This window comes from Grammomys surdaster, unplaced genomic scaffold (assembly GCF_004785775.1).
Source record: "Grammomys surdaster isolate TR1022 unplaced genomic scaffold, NIH_TR_1.0 126109, whole genome shotgun sequence".
Taxonomy (NCBI): Eukaryota; Metazoa; Chordata; class Mammalia; order Rodentia; family Muridae; genus Grammomys; species Grammomys surdaster.
This window is the reverse complement of record NW_021620917.1, coordinates 5,869,381-5,892,892: the sequence shown is the minus strand read 5'-3', so window position 1 is coordinate 5,892,892 and position 23,512 is coordinate 5,869,381. Positions and strand designations below refer to the sequence as shown.

General features: G+C 48.3%; 2 protein-coding genes across 2 annotated transcripts in view; both read right to left on the bottom strand.

Moving 5' to 3' along the window:
- The window catches only part of CUNH7orf50 (chromosome unknown C7orf50 homolog), a 101,364-nt gene extending 99,731 nt beyond the window's left edge, over positions 1–1,633 (bottom strand). The window contains exon 1 of the mRNA XM_028756119.1: positions 1,577–1,633. The gene's annotated coding sequence lies outside the window, so the exon portion shown is untranslated. The remainder of the gene's footprint in view (positions 1–1,576) is intronic.
- A 12,969-nt stretch (positions 1,634–14,602) lies between these two features.
- Zfand2a (zinc finger AN1-type containing 2A) overlaps positions 14,603–23,512 on the bottom strand; it is a 10,308-nt gene continuing 1,398 nt past the window's right edge. The window contains exons 2-7 of the mRNA XM_028756054.1: positions 23,087–23,181; positions 22,332–22,426; positions 20,497–20,628; positions 18,308–18,459; positions 17,204–17,272; positions 14,603–17,021 (exon numbers count right to left, since the gene is read on the bottom strand). Coding sequence (XP_028611887.1) covers positions 17,006–17,021; positions 17,204–17,272; positions 18,308–18,459; positions 20,497–20,628; positions 22,332–22,426; positions 23,087–23,141 — 519 coding nt within the window. The 5' untranslated portion in view covers positions 23,142–23,181 and the 3' untranslated portion in view covers positions 14,603–17,005. The remainder of the gene's footprint in view (positions 17,022–17,203; positions 17,273–18,307; positions 18,460–20,496; positions 20,629–22,331; positions 22,427–23,086; positions 23,182–23,512) is intronic.

Here is a 23,512-nt window from a genome sequence, read left to right as displayed (position 1 = left end):
AAACAAAATTTAAAAGCCTCTCACAATGAACAGTGCCAGCAAGAGTAGACAGTGTCTGTTTTCCCATCACACTGCATGTATGCAATCTGCATGCAGAGCCTGAGAAGAGCTTTTTTTTGTTTGTCTGCTTTTCAAGACATGGTTTCTCCATAACCCTGGAATTCTGGAAGTCCCTCTGTAGAGCACGCTTGTCTCAAACTCACGAGATCCACTTGCCTCTGCCTCCAGGGATTAAAGGCATGCATCGCTGCCAACCACAGAAGCACTCGGGCAATAACACGATGAAAGAATTTGGGTGCCAGGTGTGGTGGTGCACACCTTTAATCCTAGAGCTCAAGAGGCAGAGGCGGGAGGATGGACCTCTGTGAGTTCTAAGCCAGCCTGGTCTACAAAGGGAGTCCAGGACAGCCGGGGCTTGTTATACAGAGAAATCTTCTCTCGGAAAAACAAAACAAAAACCAAACAAAAGAATTAGTGGGGGAGGGGGAGGCAGCAGTAAGGCTCAGCAGGTAAAGGCACTTGCCACTGAGCCTGACAACCCTAGTTCCATCGCAGCCTAGCCTAACTGGTGAGTTCCAGGCCACTGTCACAAAAATACAAGGTGGATGGCTTCTGGGGAACACACACACTGCAAATTTTAGAATGGGCAAAGGTCTTGAGCAGACACTGAAGAACATGAAAAGATGCCCAACTTCACTAGTCCTTTAGGAAATGAAAACCAGAGATGCTGACTGTTTCATGCAGCAACAAAATAAGAAGAGAGAGGGCTAGTTCTTGGTGGGTAAAAGCACTTGCCATGCAATCTTGACGATATGAGTTTGATTCCAGGGATTTACATAAAAAGCTGGACGCAGTCTATGGTGAAATGGGAAGCAGAGACCGGAGAATACACCTGGGGTACACAGTGCAGCAGCAGAAACCAGAAAGACTATGCCTCAACAAACTCAAAGAAGGAAACACACTCCCTAATGTTGCCTCTATGGTACCTAAAACCACTAATAAGAGATCTTCTCCAGTCTAAAACCGGGCTCCCTAGATCTGGGATTCCTATTCTGTCCTCAGTTCCGTTCCAGAGCCTTGTGTGACACCAATACATAAAAGGAACTCAAAGAATCTTTTTTTTTTTAAGAGTCTCATTTGGAAGACATGGCTGGATCTGAGCTAGCAGCTATTTTTCAGCCTCAGCCTCCAGGACACTGAGACCAAAGCTATGTACCACCACACCCAACTTGTAAGAATGTACACATGGAAGGACTGTTGCGTGCACGGGTGTGTGGATGGATGAGGGATGTGGATGAATGGATGGGTGGGTGTCTGGCTGGCTGGCTGGGTGAATAGGTAGGTGGGAGGCTGGACAACTGGGTAGAGAAGTGGATGGATGTCTAAGTAGACGGAGGGGTGGGCGTATGGCTAAGAAGGCGGATGTATTCATAGGGGTGAATGGGTAGGTGGGTGGCTGAATGGATCTCTGGAGATCCACGGGGAGGGCTGGGCAGAGACCTTCAGCTGGGCCCAGGACGCCGTCTCCCCGGGCGGCTGCTACCCCCCTCCCCGCCAGCACCGGCTGACCACGCACCTGGAGCTCCCACTCTCGCACACCTCTGCCACGCGCCTCCACCACCAGCTCCGCAGGTTCCGCGCCGTCCCGCCCTCAGAAGATCGGCGCTATCCATTGGACCGGGCCTCCGTCCGTCTTTTATTCATCCAATGGCCGCCGCATGGGCGGGCGCCGCCCTGGCGCAGGATATGGCGTCATCTCTCTGAGCCGAGAGCGCAGGCAGTTGCCAGGGCAACTCCCGGTGGCTTGGGCACGTGCGGCCCAATTCTGGCCGCAGATGCTGGGCTGTGCAGATGGAACACCGCTCAGAGAATTCCAGCATGGTAAAGCTAGTAAATGCGTGGGGTGCCAGGTTTGGAGGTGCGCGCCTTTCTTCCCAGCCCTAAGGAAGCTGAGACAGGAGGATTAGAAGTTCAAGGCTATCCTCCGCTGTGTAGGGAGTTCGAAGCCAGACTAAATTGACAACAGACGCTATTGTAGCCTATAATCCAAGCACCAAATGCTGGGATTTGAGATGGAGGCAGGAGGATCAGAAACTCGGGGTCTTCTTGAAATTCAAAAAGTTCAATGAGATGGCTCCGACGGTAAAATGGCTTATTGTAAAACTTGATAACGTTAGCTTGATGTCCAGGATCCGTAAGTCGGAAGGAAAACCAACTCCCACCAGTTGTCTTCTGACCTCCAAACACACACACGCACACACACACACACACACACACACACTCTAAATAAGTAAATAAAAACTTTTTAAAAATCAAGATTTGGAGCCGGGCAGTGGTGGTGCATGCCTTTAATCCCAGCACTTGGGAGGCAGAGACAGGTGGATTTCTGAGTTCGAGGCCAGCCTGGTCTACAGAGTGAGTTCCAGGACAGCCAGAGCTACACAGAGAAACCCTGTCTCAAAAAACCAAAAAACAAACAAACAAGACAAACAAAACAAACAAAAACAAAAAAAACCAAAAAAATCAAGATTTGGGAAAGGAAAAATGAAAGCAAAAGAATAGCGTGTGTGCCATTTTAAAACAACAGTTGTACGTCTCGTGTGTGTGTGTGTGAAGTGGTGAAGAAGTAATGTAAGAAGGGTGGGGCATAGCTGCCGTTGGGCTTGTAACAGTGCCCCAGCCCTTAGCACACTGACTCCATGTTGGAAGGACTCTTCAGGCTGTGAAACTTACCACATAAACAGCACTATCTGCCAAAACTAAAACAAGGGTCTAATCCAGCACAGTCCATATAGTTCTGGGAAATTCTCAACATGTACTAACCTTGCTTTCCAGCTTCTGTAGTTCTGCTTCTGGTCAACTGTCCAACTGTACGTCAACTCACAACATGGTTTTAGTGCTTAAAAACTCACCTGGAGAAAAAAAGCTCAATGCTACACTAGGATCCCATCACCCAGTATAGTCACTAGCCAGCTAATAAAGATTTTTCTACAGAGAAACCCTGTTTCCAAAAAACAAAAAACAAAAACAAACAAACAAAAAGATTTTTCTATTGTCTTAAACCATGTCTGAGGCCAGGCGGTGGTGGCGCACGCCTTTGATCCCAGCACTTGGGAGGCAGAGGCAGGCGGATTTCTGGGTTTGAGAGTTCGAGGCTAGCCTGGTCTACAGAGTGAGTTCCAGGACAGCCAGGGCTACACAGAGAAACCCTGTCTCAAAAAAAAAAATGTCTGAGCAGTCTTCTCTTGTGAGTACCCCATGACAGCCTTTAATTACAGCATTGGGGCAGAGGCAAGTAGATCTCTACAAGTGTGAGGCCAGCCTGGTCTACATAGTGAGTTCCAGGCTAGCCAAGGCTACATAGTCAGACCCTGCTTCAAAAATACAGATGGGCTGGGAGTGATGTGATCAGGGGTGAAGTCCTTGCCAATTCCCTGGATTCTCTCCTTAGCACCACAAATAATAAAATAATAATAATAGAAGTTGTTGCCAGGCAATGGTGGTGCACGCCTTTGATCCCAGCACTTGGGAGGCAGAGACAGGCGGATTTCTGAGTTCGAGGCCAGCCTGGTCTACAGAGTGAGTTCCAGGACAGCTGGGGCTACACAGAGAAACCCTGTCTCAAAGAACAAAAAAAAAAAAAGTTGTTGTTCTTGTTGTAATTTTTACACTTTACCTGGGCCTGGTAGCATAGGGATATGTCTTGGAAAATCAAAAAAGAAAAAAAAAAAGAAAGAAAATAAAAAGAAAGGGGAGAGGGAACCAGTGATACAGCTCAGTAGGTGACGTGCTTGCTGAGTTTGGTCACCAGAACTCACATTAAAAAATAAATAAATTAAGCCACATCGGGGAGGAGAGCGATCCTGGAGGCTCAGTACCGAGAAAGGAAGGGAGGGAGGGAGGAGGGAGCGAGAATCTGTTCTGCTCCTGTGCTGATTTAGCAGTAAAATCTGATGGGGGCAATGAACGGGGGGCGGGGGGTGTTAAAGAATAAATCCCACACAGCCTAATGTTTAAGGAATTTTCCCCCAGGGGTTAGTTGATTCTAGAAGAGCCAGACAAAAAGCTGGAAACTCACTCGAAAGAGATTCTAACAGATTTGGAGGACCAGATTCCAACACTGGGTCTTTCTTTGAGTTGGAGCCCAGAGAGGCTACCAAGTAGGGGACAACCTGAACCAGAGGTCGAGCCACCCTTGCAGGGGCTGTATGATGTACACCTAGGATTCATGTCCCTTTCAGAAACTGCATTCTGGGATTTATTGCTGACATTGCTAGCCAACTGAGAGAAGGCAGTCAATTCCTTGTGAGGCTGAATAGAGAGAGGGGAAATTATCAAGCTATGAGAAAACACAGGGACTCTCTCACCTGAGTTTTGTTGAGCCTCTAACAGGCTGAGAATCAAGAACTGAAGCTCAGCTGGCATTTGCTGTGAAGGCAGCCAACACAGAGATAATACTTCTGTATAAAGATATGTTATCTTAAAATAGCCATGGACCAGGCTTAGGGCCGGAGCCTGTGTGACCAACCATGAGTGGAGGGAGCACAACACAAGGAACTGAAAGACCTCCTGTCTCTTCCTCTCAAGTGCTGGGATTAAAGGCTAGCGCCACCACCCCCTGGCCCAACTGTGTCTTGATGGTGTGGACAAATCAATAAACTGATCAGTCAGATATGCCAATGGGTGTGTGCAGACACTTCCAGCTCATCAGGTATGATTTAGGGGCTGCCACTTAGTAGGTAACACTACATACAGTCAGCCATATGAGCCATCAGGAAGTTACACACGCTTCAGGTGTCTATGGAGGTCGGAGGTCACTAGTCTCCATGGTTCCAGTTTCATCTTTAAACCCTTTACATTTATGTTTTTATGGTTTAATTAGCATATGTTAATTATAATAATGGGTCTCACTGTGCCATTTTCATGCATGTATGTAATGTATTCACTCTCTACTCTTTCTTGTCCTCTTTCCATTCCTGTTGACTCTTTTTCTTTTCCCAACCCTTCCCCACATTTTTCCCCCGACACAGGGTTTCTCTGTGTAGCTCTGACTGTCCTAGAACTCACTCTGTAGACCAGGCTGGCCTTGAACTCACAGAGATCCACCTGCTTCTGCCTCTGGTGTGCTGGGATTAAAGGTGTGTCCACCACTGCTTGCCACTGTCCGCCCCAACTCTTCCCCTTTCAACTTAAATGTATATATGAGTTGAACTCAGGCTTTCTTACATGCTAGGCAAGCACCCTACCAAGTTATGTCACCAGCCCAGCCAGGTACCTGACACCAATCATTTTACAGCTCAGTCTTTGCCACTTACCAACTCTATATGCATTCAGGGCCTTCTGAACTTTCTTTTCTGTTCTATTTGGCTGTCTTTCACATTTACGTGTGTGTGTGTGTGTGTGTGTGCAAGTGTGTAGTGTGCTTGTATGTGTGTACAGGTGAGTGTGTGGAGGGCTTGTTTGTGATGTCTGTGTGGTGTGAATGTCTATGTATATTTGTGTGTATGTGCGCACAGACAAGTGTGTGGTATGTGTGTAGTGTGTGTGTGTTGGGCGTGTGTTATATATTTGTACGTGTTCATGCATGTGTGAACATGCGTGTATGAAGGCCACAGGTCCTCATCTGGTGTTCTCCTCTACCACTTTGCTGTGTTACTTTTTGAGACAGGGTCTTTCACTGAACCCAGAGCTTACAGATTTGTCAAGGCTGGCTCACCAGTGAGCTCCAGCAATCTTCTGTCTCTGTCTCTCCAATGCTAGAATTATGCAGGAGAACCATCAAACTTGGCATTAAAAAACAAACAAACAAACCATGGATTCTGGGAATGCAAAGTCAGGCCCCTATCTCCATTCAGCAGTACGTAACCAGCGGAGACAGCTCCTGGCCCACACTTGCTTTTAATCTGAATTTAAGCACTGATTTCCTTCCATCCGGAAGCAAGCTTGCTGCTGATATTGCTAACCAGGATCCGCTTTGCTGTGTAAACTAATTTAGGGAAAGCAATAGACACTGTCAGGATGTCTGATCATCCAAATACACTTTCCATCGATCTGTGTCTGCTTCTTTTCTACTTTAGACACTAAGTATCCCAGGCTAGCCTCAAACTCATAATTTTCCTGCCTCAGCCTTCCCAGTGCTGTGAGTATAGGCATATGTTGCCACATCCTGCTTTTTGATCTTTGTCTGTGGAGTGGATGACATACGTGTCTCAGTTCCATGCCACAGAGGTCTTCTCTGGGCCTCACTAGGTTTATTAAGTGTTCTGTCTTTACTGGCTGTATAAATGGTATTTTCTCTCCCACTCTATCTCCTGGCTGATGTTCATGAGAACAAAAACTATTGATGGCTGGGTTGTTTTCTGTCCCACCAAATTACCACCTTCTCTACTTGTTTGAGGATGGAACTGACATTTATGATTGTGAGGAAATTCCACTTGCTCCGTTATCTCTGTGTTCCTTTGTGTAAGCATGTGTTTGCATATGCAGATACATGTGTGGTGATGCATCCACTCACGTGTATACCTGTGCAGAGGCCACAGGTCAATGTCAGTTTACCTCTGTCACCCCTACATTAGCTTATTTTTAAGATGGTCTCTCTGTGTAGCTCCGGCTAGCCTGGAACTTGCTATGCAGACCAGGATTGCCTCAAATTCACAGAGACCCACCTGACCCTGCCTCTGCCTCCTGAGTGCTGAGATTAAAGGCAGGCAGGTGCCACCATGACTAGCTTCAACTTATTCTTAGAGAGAGTTTCTCCCTAAACCTGGAGCTCATGGATTCAGCTAGGCTGGCTGACCATCAAGTCCAGGGGTCCTTCAGCCTCTGCTTCCCAGGCCTAGGGTTATGGATGTGTGCCACCATATGGGGTCTGGGGATCCAAACCAGGTCCCAATGCTTATACAGCAGACACTTCATCCACTGAGCCATGTCCTCAGCCCTGAATACTATCATCTGGATGTCTGAAACTAACTCTCATTTCCCTCTTCCTCTGAGGCCATACTCCCTGAGTGCCATGTTGGCCCAATACCACCTGCCCTTCTCTCTGTCCCCCCTTTCTCCCCTCTCTCCATTATTTACTATTACAATATTTTATCTATCTGGGTGTAGTTACCCAGACCCATCATCCCACACTGCGGAGGCTGAGGCAGGAGGATGGAGAAGTCTAGGTCAGCCTGGATCACATAACACAAAAACCAACCCATATACCATAACCACTCTATTTTTTCTTTTACTTTTAAAAATTCCACTTTTAAGCTAGGTGTGGTGGCACATATCTTTAATCCCAGCACTCGTGAGTCTGATCAGGAGAATCTCTGTGAGTTCCAGGACAGCTAGAGCTACGTAGTGAGACCCTGTCTCAAAAAACAATTGTTTAAGTGTTTACATTTACTGCTTCGTGTGCGATTGCGCCAGTGTCACATCATGAGAGCAGAGGTCAGAGGACAACCTGCAGGCTTTCATTCTCTCTGTCCACCATGTGGGTCCTGGGGCTGAAAGTTGTCAGGCTTTGTGGGGAAGCGTCTTTACGCAATGACCCATCCTGCCAGTCCAGTAAATGCTGTATAAACGACTTCATTATTCTTCTGAAGAGTCTAAAAATAAAAGTCACTAATGACCCTCCTCCAGGCTTGCAGCGTAACTAAATAAAGATGAGGAAATGTATTTCAGCCGTGGCTTTAGCCACCTGCGGTGCTGACCGTACACAGTACTGCTGATCCAGACAGACTACATCTTCCCAGCCACCTGCTAAGACTCTCTGGCTCAAACTCAAACAGAATAAAACTGGCTTTTCTTTCCTTTCTTTGTTCCCTCTATTTGTTTGTTTGTTTGTTGTTGTTGGGGTCCAAGAATCACCTCACAAACCACACAAACTGGTTAAGATCCTATAGGGTTTTTAAGCCCAACATCCACAAACATCTGTGCCAAGTTATTCCACCAATCAGGATTTAGAGATAAGGGATTTCATTAGCAACATGTCTGTGTTGTACACTTATCCTGCTCCCATTGGTTGGGGTATTCAATTGGCAGGAGACTAGCCTTGTCTAATATTTATGTCCCAACCAGGATGTCTGTCAGTTACCCTCGTACACGTCTCTTTCTGCCAAGTAGGATGTCATTTCCCAAGGAAGTCTTGGGAACTTAAACTTTACTGGACCACTACTCAAAATGGAAGTCTTGCCGGGTGGTGGTGGCGCACACCTTTAATCCCAGCACTTGAGAGGCAGAGGCAGGCAGATTTCTGAGTTCGAGGCCAGCCTGGTCTACAGAGTGAGTTCCAGGACAGCCAGGGCTACACAGAGAAACCCTGTCTTGAAAAAAACAAACAAAAAAAAAAAAGGAAGAAGAAGAAGTCTTACTCCAAATAGTTTCTTATATTGGTACAGGTGTCTCTCTTATATTGGGGTCTATTCCAGGGGCAGCTTATAAAAGCAAATACCATAAAAGCTTATACACAGGTGCAGGAAGTGCTGCTGGGGGGTTGGTTCCATTCCAAGCTTATTGGGGGTAACTATACAAAACAATTCTAGTGATGTCTATCACGATTGGTTTCCAAGGGCACAGAACATAACAGCATATGTAATCAATCCTGGCATTAGAAAGTTTCCTAGTAACAGCAGAAACATATGAGGACGTTTCCTGATAATGGCAGGCTAGCCAGGTGCCAGCTACCTAGGCCTTCACAGTTGTCTGTATGCATGTGTATGATATGTGTGTGCGGATGCCAGAAGACAGAGAACAGCTCCTCTGAAGATTTAACTAACAGCCACGCACTCCAGTCCCTTAGTGATATGATTACAAATTATTTTTTAATTATTGATTTATTATTTATCACACCTACCATGACACCTGTGTGGAGGTCAGGAGACAACTTGAAGGGATTGCGTGATGGCTACACTGGGTTATCAACTTGACTACATCTGAAATTAACTTAAAAACCCAAAAAACAGCCCAGCAGTGGTAGCCCTTGGGGGGCACAGGTAGGTGGATCTCTATGAATTCCAAGACATCCAAAGGTACACAGATCAGCTCTTTCTGAAAAAAAAAACCAAAACAAACCAAAAACATAAACAGGGCACATCTGTGAGGAATTTTAAACTATGTGTGTATGTGGGTGTGGCCTTGTTGCAGGAAGTGTGTCATCACCGTCACCGTGTAGGTGGGCTTTGAGGTCTCCTCGTGCTCAGCCCCCACCCTGTGAGGATGATAGTATCTTCTATCTGAATTTGGATCAAGATGTAGAACCCTCGGCTCCTCTTCCAGTACCATGTCTGCCTGCACAATGTCACACTTCCACCATGATGATGACAGACTCAACCTCTGAAACTAAATGTTTGCGTTTATAAGAGTTGCCTTGGTCATGGTGTCTCTTCACAGCACTCAACCCCTAAGACAGTGAGTGTCTGTGTGTGGTTATATGTGGTTATATAGGTGTGCACAGAGGCCTGGGGTCAGATTCCCTGAAGCTGTTAACTTCCTGACATGGGTGCTAGGAGTCAAACTTGGGTCCCTTGGAAAAACACTATGTGCTCTCAACTACTGAGCCAGGAAAATAAAACAAGTCACTCCTTATCTCAGACAAGAAGAGCAGCAAGGTCAGCTTCCCCTCTCACACTCCTCCCAAGGTCCTTGAACACATGGGCCAGGGAGTGGCTCAGTGGATAAAGTGCTCGAAAGTGTGGAGACAGGAGTTCAGATCCCCAGGATCCAAGTGAACAAGCTAGCGGGCCTGGTGGTTACCTGTAATCCCAGTGCTCAGGAGGCAGAGACAGAGGAATCCAGGATAACCTAGCTAGCCAGACTAGTCGAATCAGTGAACTCTGGGTTCAATTGAGAGAGCCTGCCTCAATGAATAAAGTGGAGAGTGATCAAGGAAGAAGCCTTATATCAACTTCTAACCTATATGCACATGCACACACATCCATATATACACAGCACACACACAGGTACACATACACATATACACACCACACACACATACACACACTCACACACATGTACACATATACATACTACACATACACACACACACGTCCACATATACACAGATGTACACCATACACACATTATGTACACCATACAGACACAGACACAAACATATATGTACACCATACACACAGACATATACAAACACACACATATGCACATACATATACTCACATACACACTTATACACATATGCCCACACATACACATATGCATACCACACACACAAAAGATACTGGTTAAGCCAGAGAGGACATCAGAATCCCCCTTTTTAAGCTTGAATTTGGAAAACGAAGTCTGACTCACCCACAGACCCACTTCCCAACCTCATTTTGGAGCTGAGGAGCAGAAGAGACCCTTGCTGGTCCTGTAGCTACGGAAGGGAGGTGAGGGGTGCCTGCTCAGACCCAGGCTCAGGACACTCCCTAGCCTAGGTCTTCAGTGCCTCACAGGGCTTGTGGTTCTGTCAACCTCCATTCCAACGAAGGCTTTTTGGTGACATCTTGTGAAAAGGACGGAAACTGCAGCTCACACTCCAAATGGAAAGCCTGGTGTCCCTGTCTCTGTCTGAGAGACAGCCAGGCACTGAGCCTTACCCAGAGATAGACTGGATGTGACAATGAAAGTCAACTCGGAAGAGAGGAGGCGGCAGGATAGGGAGGATACCCTTTCCCAAAGCCACGTCTCCGAGTTTAAGATTCAAAGCAATTGGTGACATATCTGTCCCACTAGAGACGGGACGCCTTTAGCTAATGCGACAGCCCTTCTAACCTATGTCAAACCTCGATCCCAAGCTGTCTCCACAAAAGCAAGGTCCATAGGCTCCACAGGTGTGGCGACTCCTGCCTGGAATCCCAGCACTCCAGCACTATGGAGGTTGAGGTGGTGGCGGCACATGCCTTTAATCCCAGCCCTCAGCAGACAGATCTCTGTGAGTTTGAGGTCAGCCTGGTCTACAGAGAGAGAGTTCTAGGACAACCAGAGCTACACAGAGAAATTCTATCTTGAAAAAACAAACTACAACAAACCAAACCAAAAAAGAATAACAACAACTAAAAACAAAGCAAAATGCCCATAAAGCAGCTTCCAGGGCTGGAGAGAGAGCTCCAAGGTTAAGAGCACTTGCTGCTCTTCCAGGGGCCTGGCTTCAGTTCTGGGTACCAACATGGTGGCTTATACAGACTGCCATGCTCTAGGAGATATGATACCCTCCTTCTGACCTTCAAATACAGCAGGCACACACAGGTGCACAGACATATATACCTGTGAAACACACACACACACTCATACAACACATATACACACATAAATACAGGCTGAATTTACACTCTGGAGGAGCAGGGATGTACCTGACACACTTGAACAATTTGATGAACCACTAGGCTATGCCCACTGATAGAGTGTCTGTACAGTCCTGTCAGCAGCAACAGGGATAGGGCTCCATTCTGTTATTTGTAGCAGCCTGAGGAAATTATTTAAATTTTATTTCCATTAAAAAAAAAATTGAGTGTGTGCTTTTTCAAAACAGGGCTCCTCCGTGTAGTCCTGGCTTTCCTGGAACTTGCTTTATAGACCAGGCTGGCCTTGAACTCACAGAGATTCACCTGCCTTGGTTTTCCAAGTGCTGAGATTAAAGGCATGCACCACCACCCACCTGGCCTGTATGTATGTATGTATGTATGTATGTATGTAGTATGTAGTATGTATGTGTATATATATTTAAAATTTTAAGTATATGAGTGTTTTGTCTGCATGTTGTGCACCTTGGCATGCAGTGCCTGCAGAGACCAGAAGAGGGCATCAGTTTATCCAGAACTGGAATTTCAGATGGTTGCTCTCCACCTTGTGGGTGCTGGGAATCAAACCTGGAACCTATAGAAGAGCAGCCAGTGCTCAGCAGGCACAGATCCATCTCTCCAGCCCCAAGTGTCTTTAAATCCTTTAGGGACCTTGATTCAGGTAAAACAAAGTCTTTGGCTTCAATGCAGAAGAGTGTCTCAGGATGAGCCAATGAGAAGCAGAGTTTATCAAAATAGAAAATGGGCTGGGGGCTGTAGCTCACTTGCCCAGCCTGGGTGGAGCCATGGGTTCCATCACCAGCACTTCACAAACTGAGTGTAGTAAGGAGCGTCTGTAATCCTAGTATCTGGAAAGTGGAGACGGCAGGATCAGGAGTTCAAGACCACCCTTGAGGCTGACCATGAGAACTTGGGACATTATTTAAAGAAAGGAACTGGGTGTGGTGCCTCACACCCTTAGTCTTGGCCTTTAGGAGGAGGCAGGCAGATCTCTGTGAGTTCAGAGGCCACCCCGTCTATATAGAGTTCTATGCCAGCTATGGATAGTTGGACACTGTCCCAAAACAACAATCATAAAAACAAAAAAGGAAGTCACCAAAGTAAATAAGAAACTGCACGAGAGTGTGGGCATGGGCTTTTTTTTTTTTTTTTTCGGTTTTTCGAGACAGAGTTTCTCTGTGTAGCCCTAGCTGTCCTGGAACTCACTCTGTAGACCAGGCTAGCCTCGAACTCTCGAACTCAGAAATCCGCCTGCCTCTGCCTCCCAAGTGCTGGGATTAAAGGCGTGCGCCACCACTGCCCGGTGGGGGTGGGCTTCTTAATTTTTAAAAGATTTGTATTTATTTTTATGTATGTGTTTGGTTTGCATGAATGTATGTTCACCATGTATGTGCTAGGTACCTACAGAGGTAAGAAGAGGGTATCGGGTCCACTGGGACTGGAGTTAAAGGCAGTTGTGAGCTACCACCGTGTGGGTACTGGGAATTGAACCTAGGTCCTCTTAACCTGAGCCAATTCTCCAGCCCACGGCTGTGGGCTTCTTAGAGAACAGTGGTTAAGTTTCTTTGTGGTGACCATATGTAGGATTTTAGCAGCTTTTGGGATTTTGTTAATTGGTTTTTAGGGGACACCCTTTCCTCTGTCCCTCCTTCTCTTTTCTATAATATCATAGGGTGGCTCTAGAGGTAGATGGGAATATAATCTTCTTCTGGTGTGTCTGAAGACAGCAACAGTGAACTCATAAAATAAATAAATCTTTTTTAAAAAATATTTATTTTATGTATATGAGTATGCGGTTGCTGTCTTCAGACACACCAGGAGAGGGTGCCAGATCCCATTACAGATGGTTGAGCCACCATGTGGTTGCTGGGAATTGAACTCAGGACCTCCGAAAGAGCAGTCAGTGCTCTTAACCACCGAGCCATCTCTCCAGCCTGGGGACATAATCTTTTAAAAAAGATTTTATTTATGTATATATGTGTGTAAGTATGTGCATACACCAATGGAGACCAGAATGGGCATCAGATTCCTTTGAACTAGAATAACGGATTGTTAGCTCCCAGACATGGGTGCCAGGACCTGAACTCTGGTCCTCTGTAGGAGCGACAAGCTGAGAAAAGAAGGGCCTTCAGCAGTTATTAACTGTTGAAACCCTTGCTTCTCAGCAGGTAAGTCTGCACCTAGACTCCTGTGTAACAGGCTCCTTTCCCTTTCCTTGGTCATAATTCCCTCCATCTTTCTAGCCTCAGTCCCACTTCCCATCTGGACCTCCCGTGGCAATGTTGGAGATCATTAAATGACACAGGGTGTCAATGGACCTGTCTATCCCAGCACTGTTCATACACCATGATGATGTACACTTCTGTACCTGGGGCAGGTATAGAAACAGGACTTTACAACCAACTCAGTGGCTGGGCAGGGACCAAACCACCAAGGCATGGCTTAACTGGAAGTCTCACCTATGATTTCTTTCTCTTTTTTTTGGTTTTTTTGAGACAGGGTTTCTCTGTGTAGCCCTGGCTGTCCTAGAACTCACTCTGTTGACCAGGCTGGCCTCAAACTCAGAAATCCGCCTGCCTCTGCCTCCCAAGTGCTGGGATTAAAGGCGTGTGCCACCACCGCCCAGCTATGATTTCTATTATAGAAAAAGGGAGCAAAGATGGAAGGGCTACCCCCACCCCACTTAGTGTTCCCCAAAAGCCTCCACCATAGCACCCTAGCGCCCGGGGACAGAGAATCTTACCAGATTACAGAGGGGAACTGCTAAATCCTTTCTTCAAAGAGCACACAGGGCTGGGGAGACGCTCAGAGGGCAAAGCAGTCACATAAGTGTGAGGATCAGAGTTCAAATCTCTAATCTCACAAAAAAGTCAGGGGCATGGATGCTTCCCAGTAATCCCAGGAGGCAGGAGGCAGAGATGGGGACTCCTGGGGCTGGTTGCTAGCTAGACCAGATGGATCGCAAGCCCTGGGTCCACTGAGTCTCTGCCTCAGTTTACAAAGGGAAAACAATCAAGGAAGACACTGAAGGTCATTCTCAGGCCTCCACATTTATGTGTGCCCCTACATGTGCAAACAAGCAAACACATCTGCACTACACACACACACACACACACACACACACTCTGCAGACTTACGCACAGACAAAACACACACACACACAAAATTAAACAAGCCAGGAGTGGTGGTGCACACCTCTAATTCCAGGAATAGGCAGAATAATCTGAGTTCAAGGCCAGCCTGGTCTACATGAGATCCAGTATAGTGAGTGTTAGAGAGACTGTCTAAGATAAAACTAAATTAAAAAAAAAAAAAACAGGTGAAATAAATTATTTTTATTAAGCATTATATATAAAATATTTCAACACACCATGTCTTACATTTGATATTGTCTTCAAAGTCTGGTGATTTTGCAATAGTAGGGATAGAATCTGAGCCTCAGACATGACAGGCAGGTCCTCCACTACTAAACTATGTCACAGATCCAAGGGGTTTTAGGCAAGCGCTTTCCTATTGAACTGTGGCCCCCGCTCCTCACCAGTGGGCTCTAGGTGAGGGTTAACCCACTAACTCTAGACTCTAACCTTTCCCAGTGTACTTCCAAATTCATACTTAAGAATCTGTGCATGTGAGTGCAAGGGCCCACAGAGTTCAGAGGCATCAGATGCCCCAGGAGCTGAGGTTACATAGAGTTGCGAGTTCTCTGATATGGGTGGTGCTGGGAACCCAGCTCTGGACCTCTGCAGGAGGAGTACAAGCTCTCGTCACTGAACCATCCCCCAGCCCACCCAATGTGCTTTCAGTTCCCAATTTAGAGCCATCTCAGTGGAAACATTACTGCATACAATGGTTAGCAGGGAGACTCTAAGTCCCTATTTAAATACTGCCTAATGACTGAACCCAGGTGCTTTAAAACTCAAGTTGAATTAAAAGCTTTGCTATGGCGGCTACATCTCAAGTGTCTACTAGCATGAGGGTGAGTGGCTGTCACCCTGGGAAGGGGCAGTACAAAAGATTCGTTTGTTTCAGTGTCCCCACATAGCACCACTGCCTAGACCTTGTTCTAAGAGCAAACCCGAGTCCCCCCAGATCCAGCCAGACACTGGGGACAGGGACAGTGCACCGATGAGTAGAGGGGGACTGAAGCAGGCTGGTAAACTGATGTGACAAAGGCACTGGCTTAGGACAGAGTCAGGCCTTTAGAGAACACAGCGAGTGGAACCCACCCTGGCCTGCCCAGGACAGCTAGAGGCCACAAAACCTGCATGATGCTGTTCCGTATGGAATTCGCACAGTTAAGTGTCCCAAAGGCCATCCGAACCAAGGGTGATGGTCAAACCCAGCTCGAGTGGTTGGTCCTATGTCATCCCTGATACCCAGGCTTGAGTGGTTGGTCCTATGTCATCCCTGATACACAAGCTCCTGGAAAGCAAGGGTAAACCCTTATATGGAGGTCACCAGAGTACTGCAGGCATCTTCCCCCACAGTCATGGCCAGATGGTGGTAGACGTGGTCAGGCCACACAGGTGGCACAGGAGTGACTCTGGCTGCACCCTGAGGCCCAGAGCCTCTGCTCTTCTTCTGTCTGGGTTTCTGCTTCACCAAGTGCCCAAGGACACCCTCAGCCCCTGCTGCGGTGCTCTGACAGGAGGAGACGCTTCTACTGTAAAACCACATGGTTCTGAGATAGCTCCCTTTCCTCTGTGCTCTTCTTGGGACTTAGAAGTGAGCCCACACTCGAGAGGCAGAGTCAGGGGATTACTATGGGCTTAAGACCAGCGTGGTCTACAGAGTGAGTTCCATGACAGCCAGGGCTCCATAGTCTCAAAAAACAAACAACCTGAACCCAGGCCCATGGAGCCACAGCATGGTGAAGCTGGCTGCTCAACCTTGGAGACTTCACTGCAGGCCAAGTGCACACCCTTCCTCCAGAGCGGCCTCAGCCAGAGGTCGGGAAAGGGAGCCACACCGACTCTTGATCTTGGGGACCATGAGCAGACTATGCCCCAAAGGCACCTCATTACAAAAGCCACAGAGGGGAGAATACAGAGCAGATGGTAGCTCTTTCCTGTTATAGGAGAGAATTTTCCAGAATGCCAAGTCCCGGAGTGGCTTAGCACAGGCCAAAGGCACCACTAAGGAGGTGTGCACACGTACTCAGCTCCTGGATCCGGCAGCTTTCTCCTACGGTAACCTAACCCACCTTAAGAAGTTGCTGAACAGCCTCATTTACTTTACCAAATAAGTTGTATATCGTGTGTGTGTGTGTGTGTGTGTGTACACATGTGGGTACACATATATGTGTGTGTGTTTGAGAAAGGCCAGAGGTGAACTTCTGATGTCCTTCTGCAGAAGTGTCCACCTTGGTTTCGGAGGCAGCATATTTCTGACCTGGAACTCTCCAATAGCGCCAGGCTGCTGGTCAGAGAGCCTGCTGGTCAGAGAGCCTGCTGGTCAGAGAGCTCTGGGAATGGTTTCTCCACCTCCCAAGTGTTGAGAGTTCAAGTGTGCACCGAGCACATCCAGTTCTGGGGATAAACTCGGGTTCGAGGCAAGTGCTCCACCCTCTGAGCCATCTCCTTGTCCTAACTTGGGCAGTCAATGGGAGACTCTTCCATAAAGACTCAGACTCAGGAGAAGCAGGAAAGTGCTGCAGGCCACGTCACCAGGATTAAAACCGAACAGAAAGGAGCTGGTGTGTGGCACCAACAGGAGCCTCGCCGTTACTGCACTGTCCGCCTGAAAGAAACAGAATCGATGGGTGACCACACATGTCAGAACTGCCTAGCAGGGGTCTGGCGTCAAAAAACGGCCTTGGAGGAAACTCAGGACATTCTAAAAATAGCTACTGTGACCAGTTCTGGCCCTTCTTATGGAAGCACACTGCATCACACAGAGAAACACAGCCCGAGTCCCCGTACCTGAGTCGCTGGGCCAGCCAACTGACTCCTGATGGCTTCTTCTGCTCAGCAGCTCTGGATGTGGAAGCCCTATAGAGAAAGTCAGATTTGTGTTTATTCGACCCTCTTACCCACGTCGAGAGGGCCTACCCACTCACATCTATGCACTTAGACAGCTAGGCTCCGGATCACACACAGTCTGAGAAAGTCAAGTGGAACTACGCAGTAACTTCGCTGGCCTCTGGCCTCCACATGCGCGCCACAGCACATGTGTATACTCTTGCCCCCAATGAAAGATTCAAACATAAAGGGTAACTTAAGGGGCTGGACAGCTCAGTAGACAGCCGCACAAGCCCAGGACTCGTTTCAATTCCCAGCACTACATAAAAGCCAGGTGCTAGTGTGTGTCTGCAGGGCTCCTGCAGGGAACTCTCAGGTCTGGCACACACTGCAGTAAATGAGAGACCTGGGTCAGACATAGTGACCCAGTTGGAGGACCAATATCCATGTGCACTCATGTGTGCACAACATTCATGCATGGACACACAGAACAAAAAAGGAAGTTATGTGTCATTTTAACTCAGGAGTGCAGATTCTTACTACTTAAAAAGGTAGCAATAACGGCTGACCTGTATTACCTCCACCAAAAGACCAAAGCTCCAACCCAATCTCCCTAGCACTCGGGAAGGACCTCATTTAGAGACAAGTCTCCACTGAGGTGATCAAACTGAGCATCTGCTGTCCGGGCACCAGTCAAGGCAGCCAGCCACTCAGCCAACAGAGGGCGGGAGGCAGGATGCAGACGTGCTTGGAAATACCACACAAGACAAAGGCAAGGGTGGATGCAATGGGGCTACAAAGCCAGGCTCACCAGGGAGTGCTGGGCAAACCAGAAAACAGGAGAAACTGGGAGAGGTAGAGAGGACCTCATAGGAGCGAGCTGCCAACTCTCGCTCTAGACCGTGAAAGAATAAATGGCCCAGTTGAAACCCTCAGTATGTGGCAGCTACAGGCCTAACTTCACAGGACTCCAGCTCTGACTGTGGTCTAAGTTCCCTTCTGTGCAGCATGCTGCACACCAGACTGGCTGCACAACAGATTGGTGGCACCGGGAGCCCTGCTCACCTCCCTCTGCTGGCTGAGCTGCTCCCAGCTTGGCAGTTGTGGTCCAGAGGATGCCTGTGCTGAATGCAGAAGTTGCCATGGCACTGAGCACAAGCCAGCTGCAGCATCTCTTTCTTCCTGCACCCCTCTTTGGAGCAGCGGTGTGTGAAAACCTGCAAGAACAAAGTCTCTTCTGTCATCAGCACGTCACCAGCCCAGACGGGCCCTGGTGGCTGGCCCAGCAGCGCCAGGCTGTGCAGCGCCAGGCTGTGCAGCGCCAGGCTGTGATGCGAACGACTCACAGAGGCTGAGGTAGAAGAGAACTGGCTCCACATGTGAGCTCTGTTGAGCCACCCCGCCCCTCAACCTCACCATTAACACACATGAATAATGGAATGAAAGATTCTTCTGTTTACTTTGTTTTTGTTTTGGCTTTTTCGAGACAGGGTTTCTCTGTGTAAGCCTGGCTGTCCTGGAACTCACTCTGTAGACCAGGCTGGCCTCGAACTCAGAAATCTGCCTGCCTCTGCCTCCCAAGTGCTGGGATTAAAGGCGTGCACCACCACTGCCCGGCCAAAAGATTTTTCAAGTAGAAAGAAAGATTATGCTTACGGCTTAGCTTTACATTAATTCCCTGATATTATCCAATAAAAACAAAAGCAACAACAACAAAAACCCTGAAGCTGGGGAGGTGGCTCAGGGGGTTATGTGCACATGGGGGGGCAGAGAGATCAAAGGTCAAATCCCCAGCACCCATACAAAAAGCTGGGCACGGTTATACGCATGCCTGTAACCCCAGCCCTCGAGGGGCAGAGACAAGAGGGTCATTGTAGCTAGCAGGCTGTCAGCCTGAGTTCAATAAGAAACTGTCAGAAGGAAATATGCTGGGGACGGTGGGGAAAGATAGAACAGGTCAGCAGACATCTCCCCGGGCCCCCACACATGCATGCATGGACACGCAAGCACACACATATGCAGGTGCACAAACACCAACATAAACATTTTATCTATTTTTTTTCTTTTCTTTTTTGTTTCTTTAAAGACAGGCCCTCACTATGCAGCCTTGGCTGGCCTTGAACTCAGTGATCCTCCTGCCTCCACCTCCCAACTGCTAGATATACAGGTGTGCAACACATGTGACTTTTAAAAGGGTTTCTAAAGGTGAGATAAAAAGCTAACAAGCCCTGGGCACTCAGAAAGAGGATGCAAAGGTTCGGATTAGGGAACTTGTGCCAGCTGAGAGGTAGAAACTGCCTATGGAGACAGCAAAGCTGGGACACCTAGGGGAGGCAACAGGAGATTTCCTGGAGGATGAGGCAGAAAGAAAACAGGGCAGAGAGGGAGGCAAAGTCAGAGTCACAGCAGCCCCGTGAGGACAAATGTATTGGAAGCTGTGGAGACAGCAGAGGTTAGATCCATGAGTTCAAGAACGTTGGTGTATCTATGGCGTCACACACACCAGCAATGCCCTGGACGGGAGGGGCAGATGGTGATATAAATTCCCAGAGCCCCTGACTCCTATGAACTGTAAGGGGTGGTTTAGGCAGCAGCCAGCAGCCAGCCTCTGACAGACCTACCCCGAGGCACAAGACGCCTGCAGCAGGAGCCTGTGTGTGAGCAGTCTGCCCCAGGAGGAAAGGAAGGTACAGCTGTTTGGATGCAGGGGTTGGGGGAGGCATATGTCTGGAAATTCTGGGCTGAGCCAACAGAAAATGGGATACTATTGTCCACAGGAGCCTGGAGGTGCACCGTGGAGCAGACTTCACGCTCTCCTGTCTGAGGCTGAGGTGCTCAGTGGGCTGTGTGTATACTTACGTCAAAGTATTTGAAAAGTGCACCATGATAGTTACTCGGAGCTGAGAGCTGTTAAGCAGAAGGATCTGAATCTAATCCCCAGCACCCATGAAAAAAGCTCGGTGTGGTAGTGTATATTTGTAACTCAGGGCTGGGGTGCAGGAAGGGGACAGGAGGATCCTTGGGGACTGATGACAACTGAGGAGGACACTAGGCTATTTCTAAAGAAACTGTGTGTGACAGGGTGGGGCACACAGGTGTGAGTCACGAGTGTGTGAAGGTCAGGACCCTAGCAGAATAATTTATTTTTCCACCTTTACATGGCTAAAAGATGAGAAAATTGACCTTTCCCGGAAAAGCAGCAGCGGCAGCACCATGTGTGTACGGGCCTGTGCTAGCCCTAAGCCAACTCTCACCTTGTTTCTGTTCCTCCCGGGGTGAAAGGTGCAATCTCTGTCCATGTGCTCGCTGACCACCACATCTGGGATCTCACCTCTCTTCACAGGGACGGGGACATTACAGAGTGGACACACAGGCACCTGCACATCCTGAAATAACAAACAGACAGTGATGCCAAGACGCACACTCTCACACCTCCCTCCCTCTTTCTCTCTCTCTTTCCCCTCCCACAAGGTTGCCTAGTGTGGTTTAAACACAAAAAGGGTCACCACCAGCTTTGGAGGCCCCTCGAGTGAGAAAGGAAACTGGTGACATCTGGGTGGGGGCATATTATGGCTTCGGGAGGGGAACCACCTGACCCCTCAGAGCCAAGGTGATAGGAAGGGTCCCAGGAGTCACTCTGATCCTCATGTGGCTTTACAAGGAGGGAGACGCCCTCGGCGGTGGAGAGGCTGTGCCCACTGTGCCCACTGTGCCCACTGTGGTGCCAGCCAGACACTGAGGGCTCTGGAGGGAATGAGGAGCTCTAAGAATGACCAAGCAGCACAGTCAAAACTCTGAGCCAAGACTGTTGAGGGAGGGGTCTGTGCCAGAGTGCCTGGGGTGGCTGCCATCAGAGGGAAACAGGGTCACAGGCTTTTGTGGCCTGCTGTCTGAGGGCGGCTACCCCAGTGGCCTAATGTGATCACCAAGAAACAAAGCACTCCTGTGTGACTCTGGATAGATGCTACCCAGATGCGCACAAGGAAAGGTCCACAAACAGGTGGCCACTTGTCATCAGAGCCTGGTAAACAGGACTCTGAGTCACCTACCCCACCCATCCAAATGGCTTGGCTGGACCTTGGCCAGCCCTGGGTAAGGCATGTGACACTAAGTCACCCACTGTCCATATGGCACCAGGGGAAGTGGGCAGACTTCACTGACATGATCTGTGAGTCACTACTGGGATAGAGTGAAGCCCTGGACTTGAGGGACCTTCTAGTGTCTGCTGGATGGTGTGGAATCTCCTAGAAACACTTGCTACGGAGACTGAAGAAACAAGACACTTGGACGCTTGCTCTTCCCTGGTGCCAGGAAACACGCAAGCTCAGTGTGTGAAGGGGAAGGACCAGCTGTGACTGCTCAAGTGTGGGACACACCCTAAGGTTGCAATCTGAGGGATGGGAGACGGTCCAGTTGGTAAAGATATCCCCACTTAAGCATCAGAACCCGAGTTCCACTCCCCATCACACACCTGAAAGCCAGGTTTGGTGGAGTATGCTGGTTACCCCAACTCTGGGGAGGGAGTTCACTGAGACGCTGGCTCTAGCAGCTGTGCTGTAACCCACTCCCAACCCATTTTAGACAGAAGCATGTATGTCTCAGGGTGTCCTCTAAGACTTCTGGATGGGCAGGAGTCAAGCCTCCCAACGGTGACCAAGAGAAGAAGAGCAACGCCGACCATGAGTAAAAGCACCATGTCCTAGAGAACAGCTAGAAGGGAAACTACTTCTAACACAGGGACCACTGCTTATCCTGATGTAGAGATGTACCTGCACTGGCATCGGGAAGCCAGAAGACTACAGCAGGGGGATGCTCAGCCAGACAGGAAGCTGAACTGGGCACTCCAGCAGACTCTGTGAACCTCCCTAGTTTCTGCAGGATGTTCCGAGTGCCCAATTTGATGATGCTTTAATACCCACCTACCCATCCATCCAGCTCTCTCTAGCTACTTCTTCTGTGGCTTGCCCTATATACTTAATAAACTCAAAACTCAAAGCAAGGCGGTCACAGATCATTCCCTGGCCTGCGCAGAACAACTGGACAGAACAGCTGTAGCCCGTGCAGTCCAGACCCCAGGATGATGCGTTACCTTCTTGAAGGCAAAGGGACATTTATGACCCGTGTAGGAAAAATGGTCTTTACAGAAATCTTGTTTACAGGCGTCGCATGTTATAGGCAGAAAATCTAAAAAACAAAAATCAGGATAAAACGGTAAATCCTCTGAAGAACTGGAACCAGAAAATTCCATACCATTCAAAGCAGGAGTTTCTGCACCTCAGGCTCCTCACTCCTGAGAGACAGACACAGGCTGGAAGTACATGTGAGAAAAAAACTCTGGGGTGTGAAATTAAAAAAACAAAACAAAACAAAACCCAACACTGAGATAGGGTCTTATTTAGTGCAGGCTGGCCCGGAACTCCTATGTAGCCTAGGAGGACCTTGCCTGCACCTCTCCAGTGCTGGGGGAGGAAGCCAGAGCTTCAGATGTGCTGGATGAGTGTTGTAGCACCAGCAGCAACCCCAGCCCAAAGTCAAAAAAGCAGTAAGGCCAAGAGACAATGAAGGACCCACAAAGCTGTCTTTTTAACACAGATGCCATCTCTTGTGGTATCCTAACCATACAGGCCGTCTGTCTTTGTTATCTGCAAAGCCCTGGCAGCTATTGCCTGGCCTTAGGTTGTCACTTGCAATTTTGAGCAGACTCTGGTCCTGCACCAGAGTTTTCATTCTGAGAAGCTAAACCAGGACAGAGGCCAACTAGCTAATGAGTACAACAGCCAGATGCCCTCCACAAAACAGCCAATGAGATACTGTTTCCCAGCAGGAGCCCTTGAAGGTTCTTACCTAGTTGTTTGCAAGTCGGTTCTGAACAGTGCTTCCCCAAGTCAGGAAACTCCATTACGAATAGTGTCCAAAACACACAGGTATTTACGTGTCACCTGTGGGAATTAGAAGTAAAGAGAATGAGGTCCTGAGTTGGTCACCAGGACCTGTAACCTGCAGCCAAGGAGCACAGAGAGGCTATCTGTGGGGAGGATGGGGACCCAAATCATCCTGGGGCCATGGGAAAGACTGATGCCTCATAAATTCTCAGCAAAGAGGAAAGTGGTGGTTTCATCATAAATACCAAGTCTCAGTTCAATAACAGAAGGCTTTGCCTGGCATGTGGGAGGGGGAAGTTCTGGGTTCAATCCCCAGTTCTGGCAAAAACGAAACAAATGTGGAGAGAGAGAGAGAGAGAGAGAGAGAGAGAGAGAGAGAGAGAGAGAG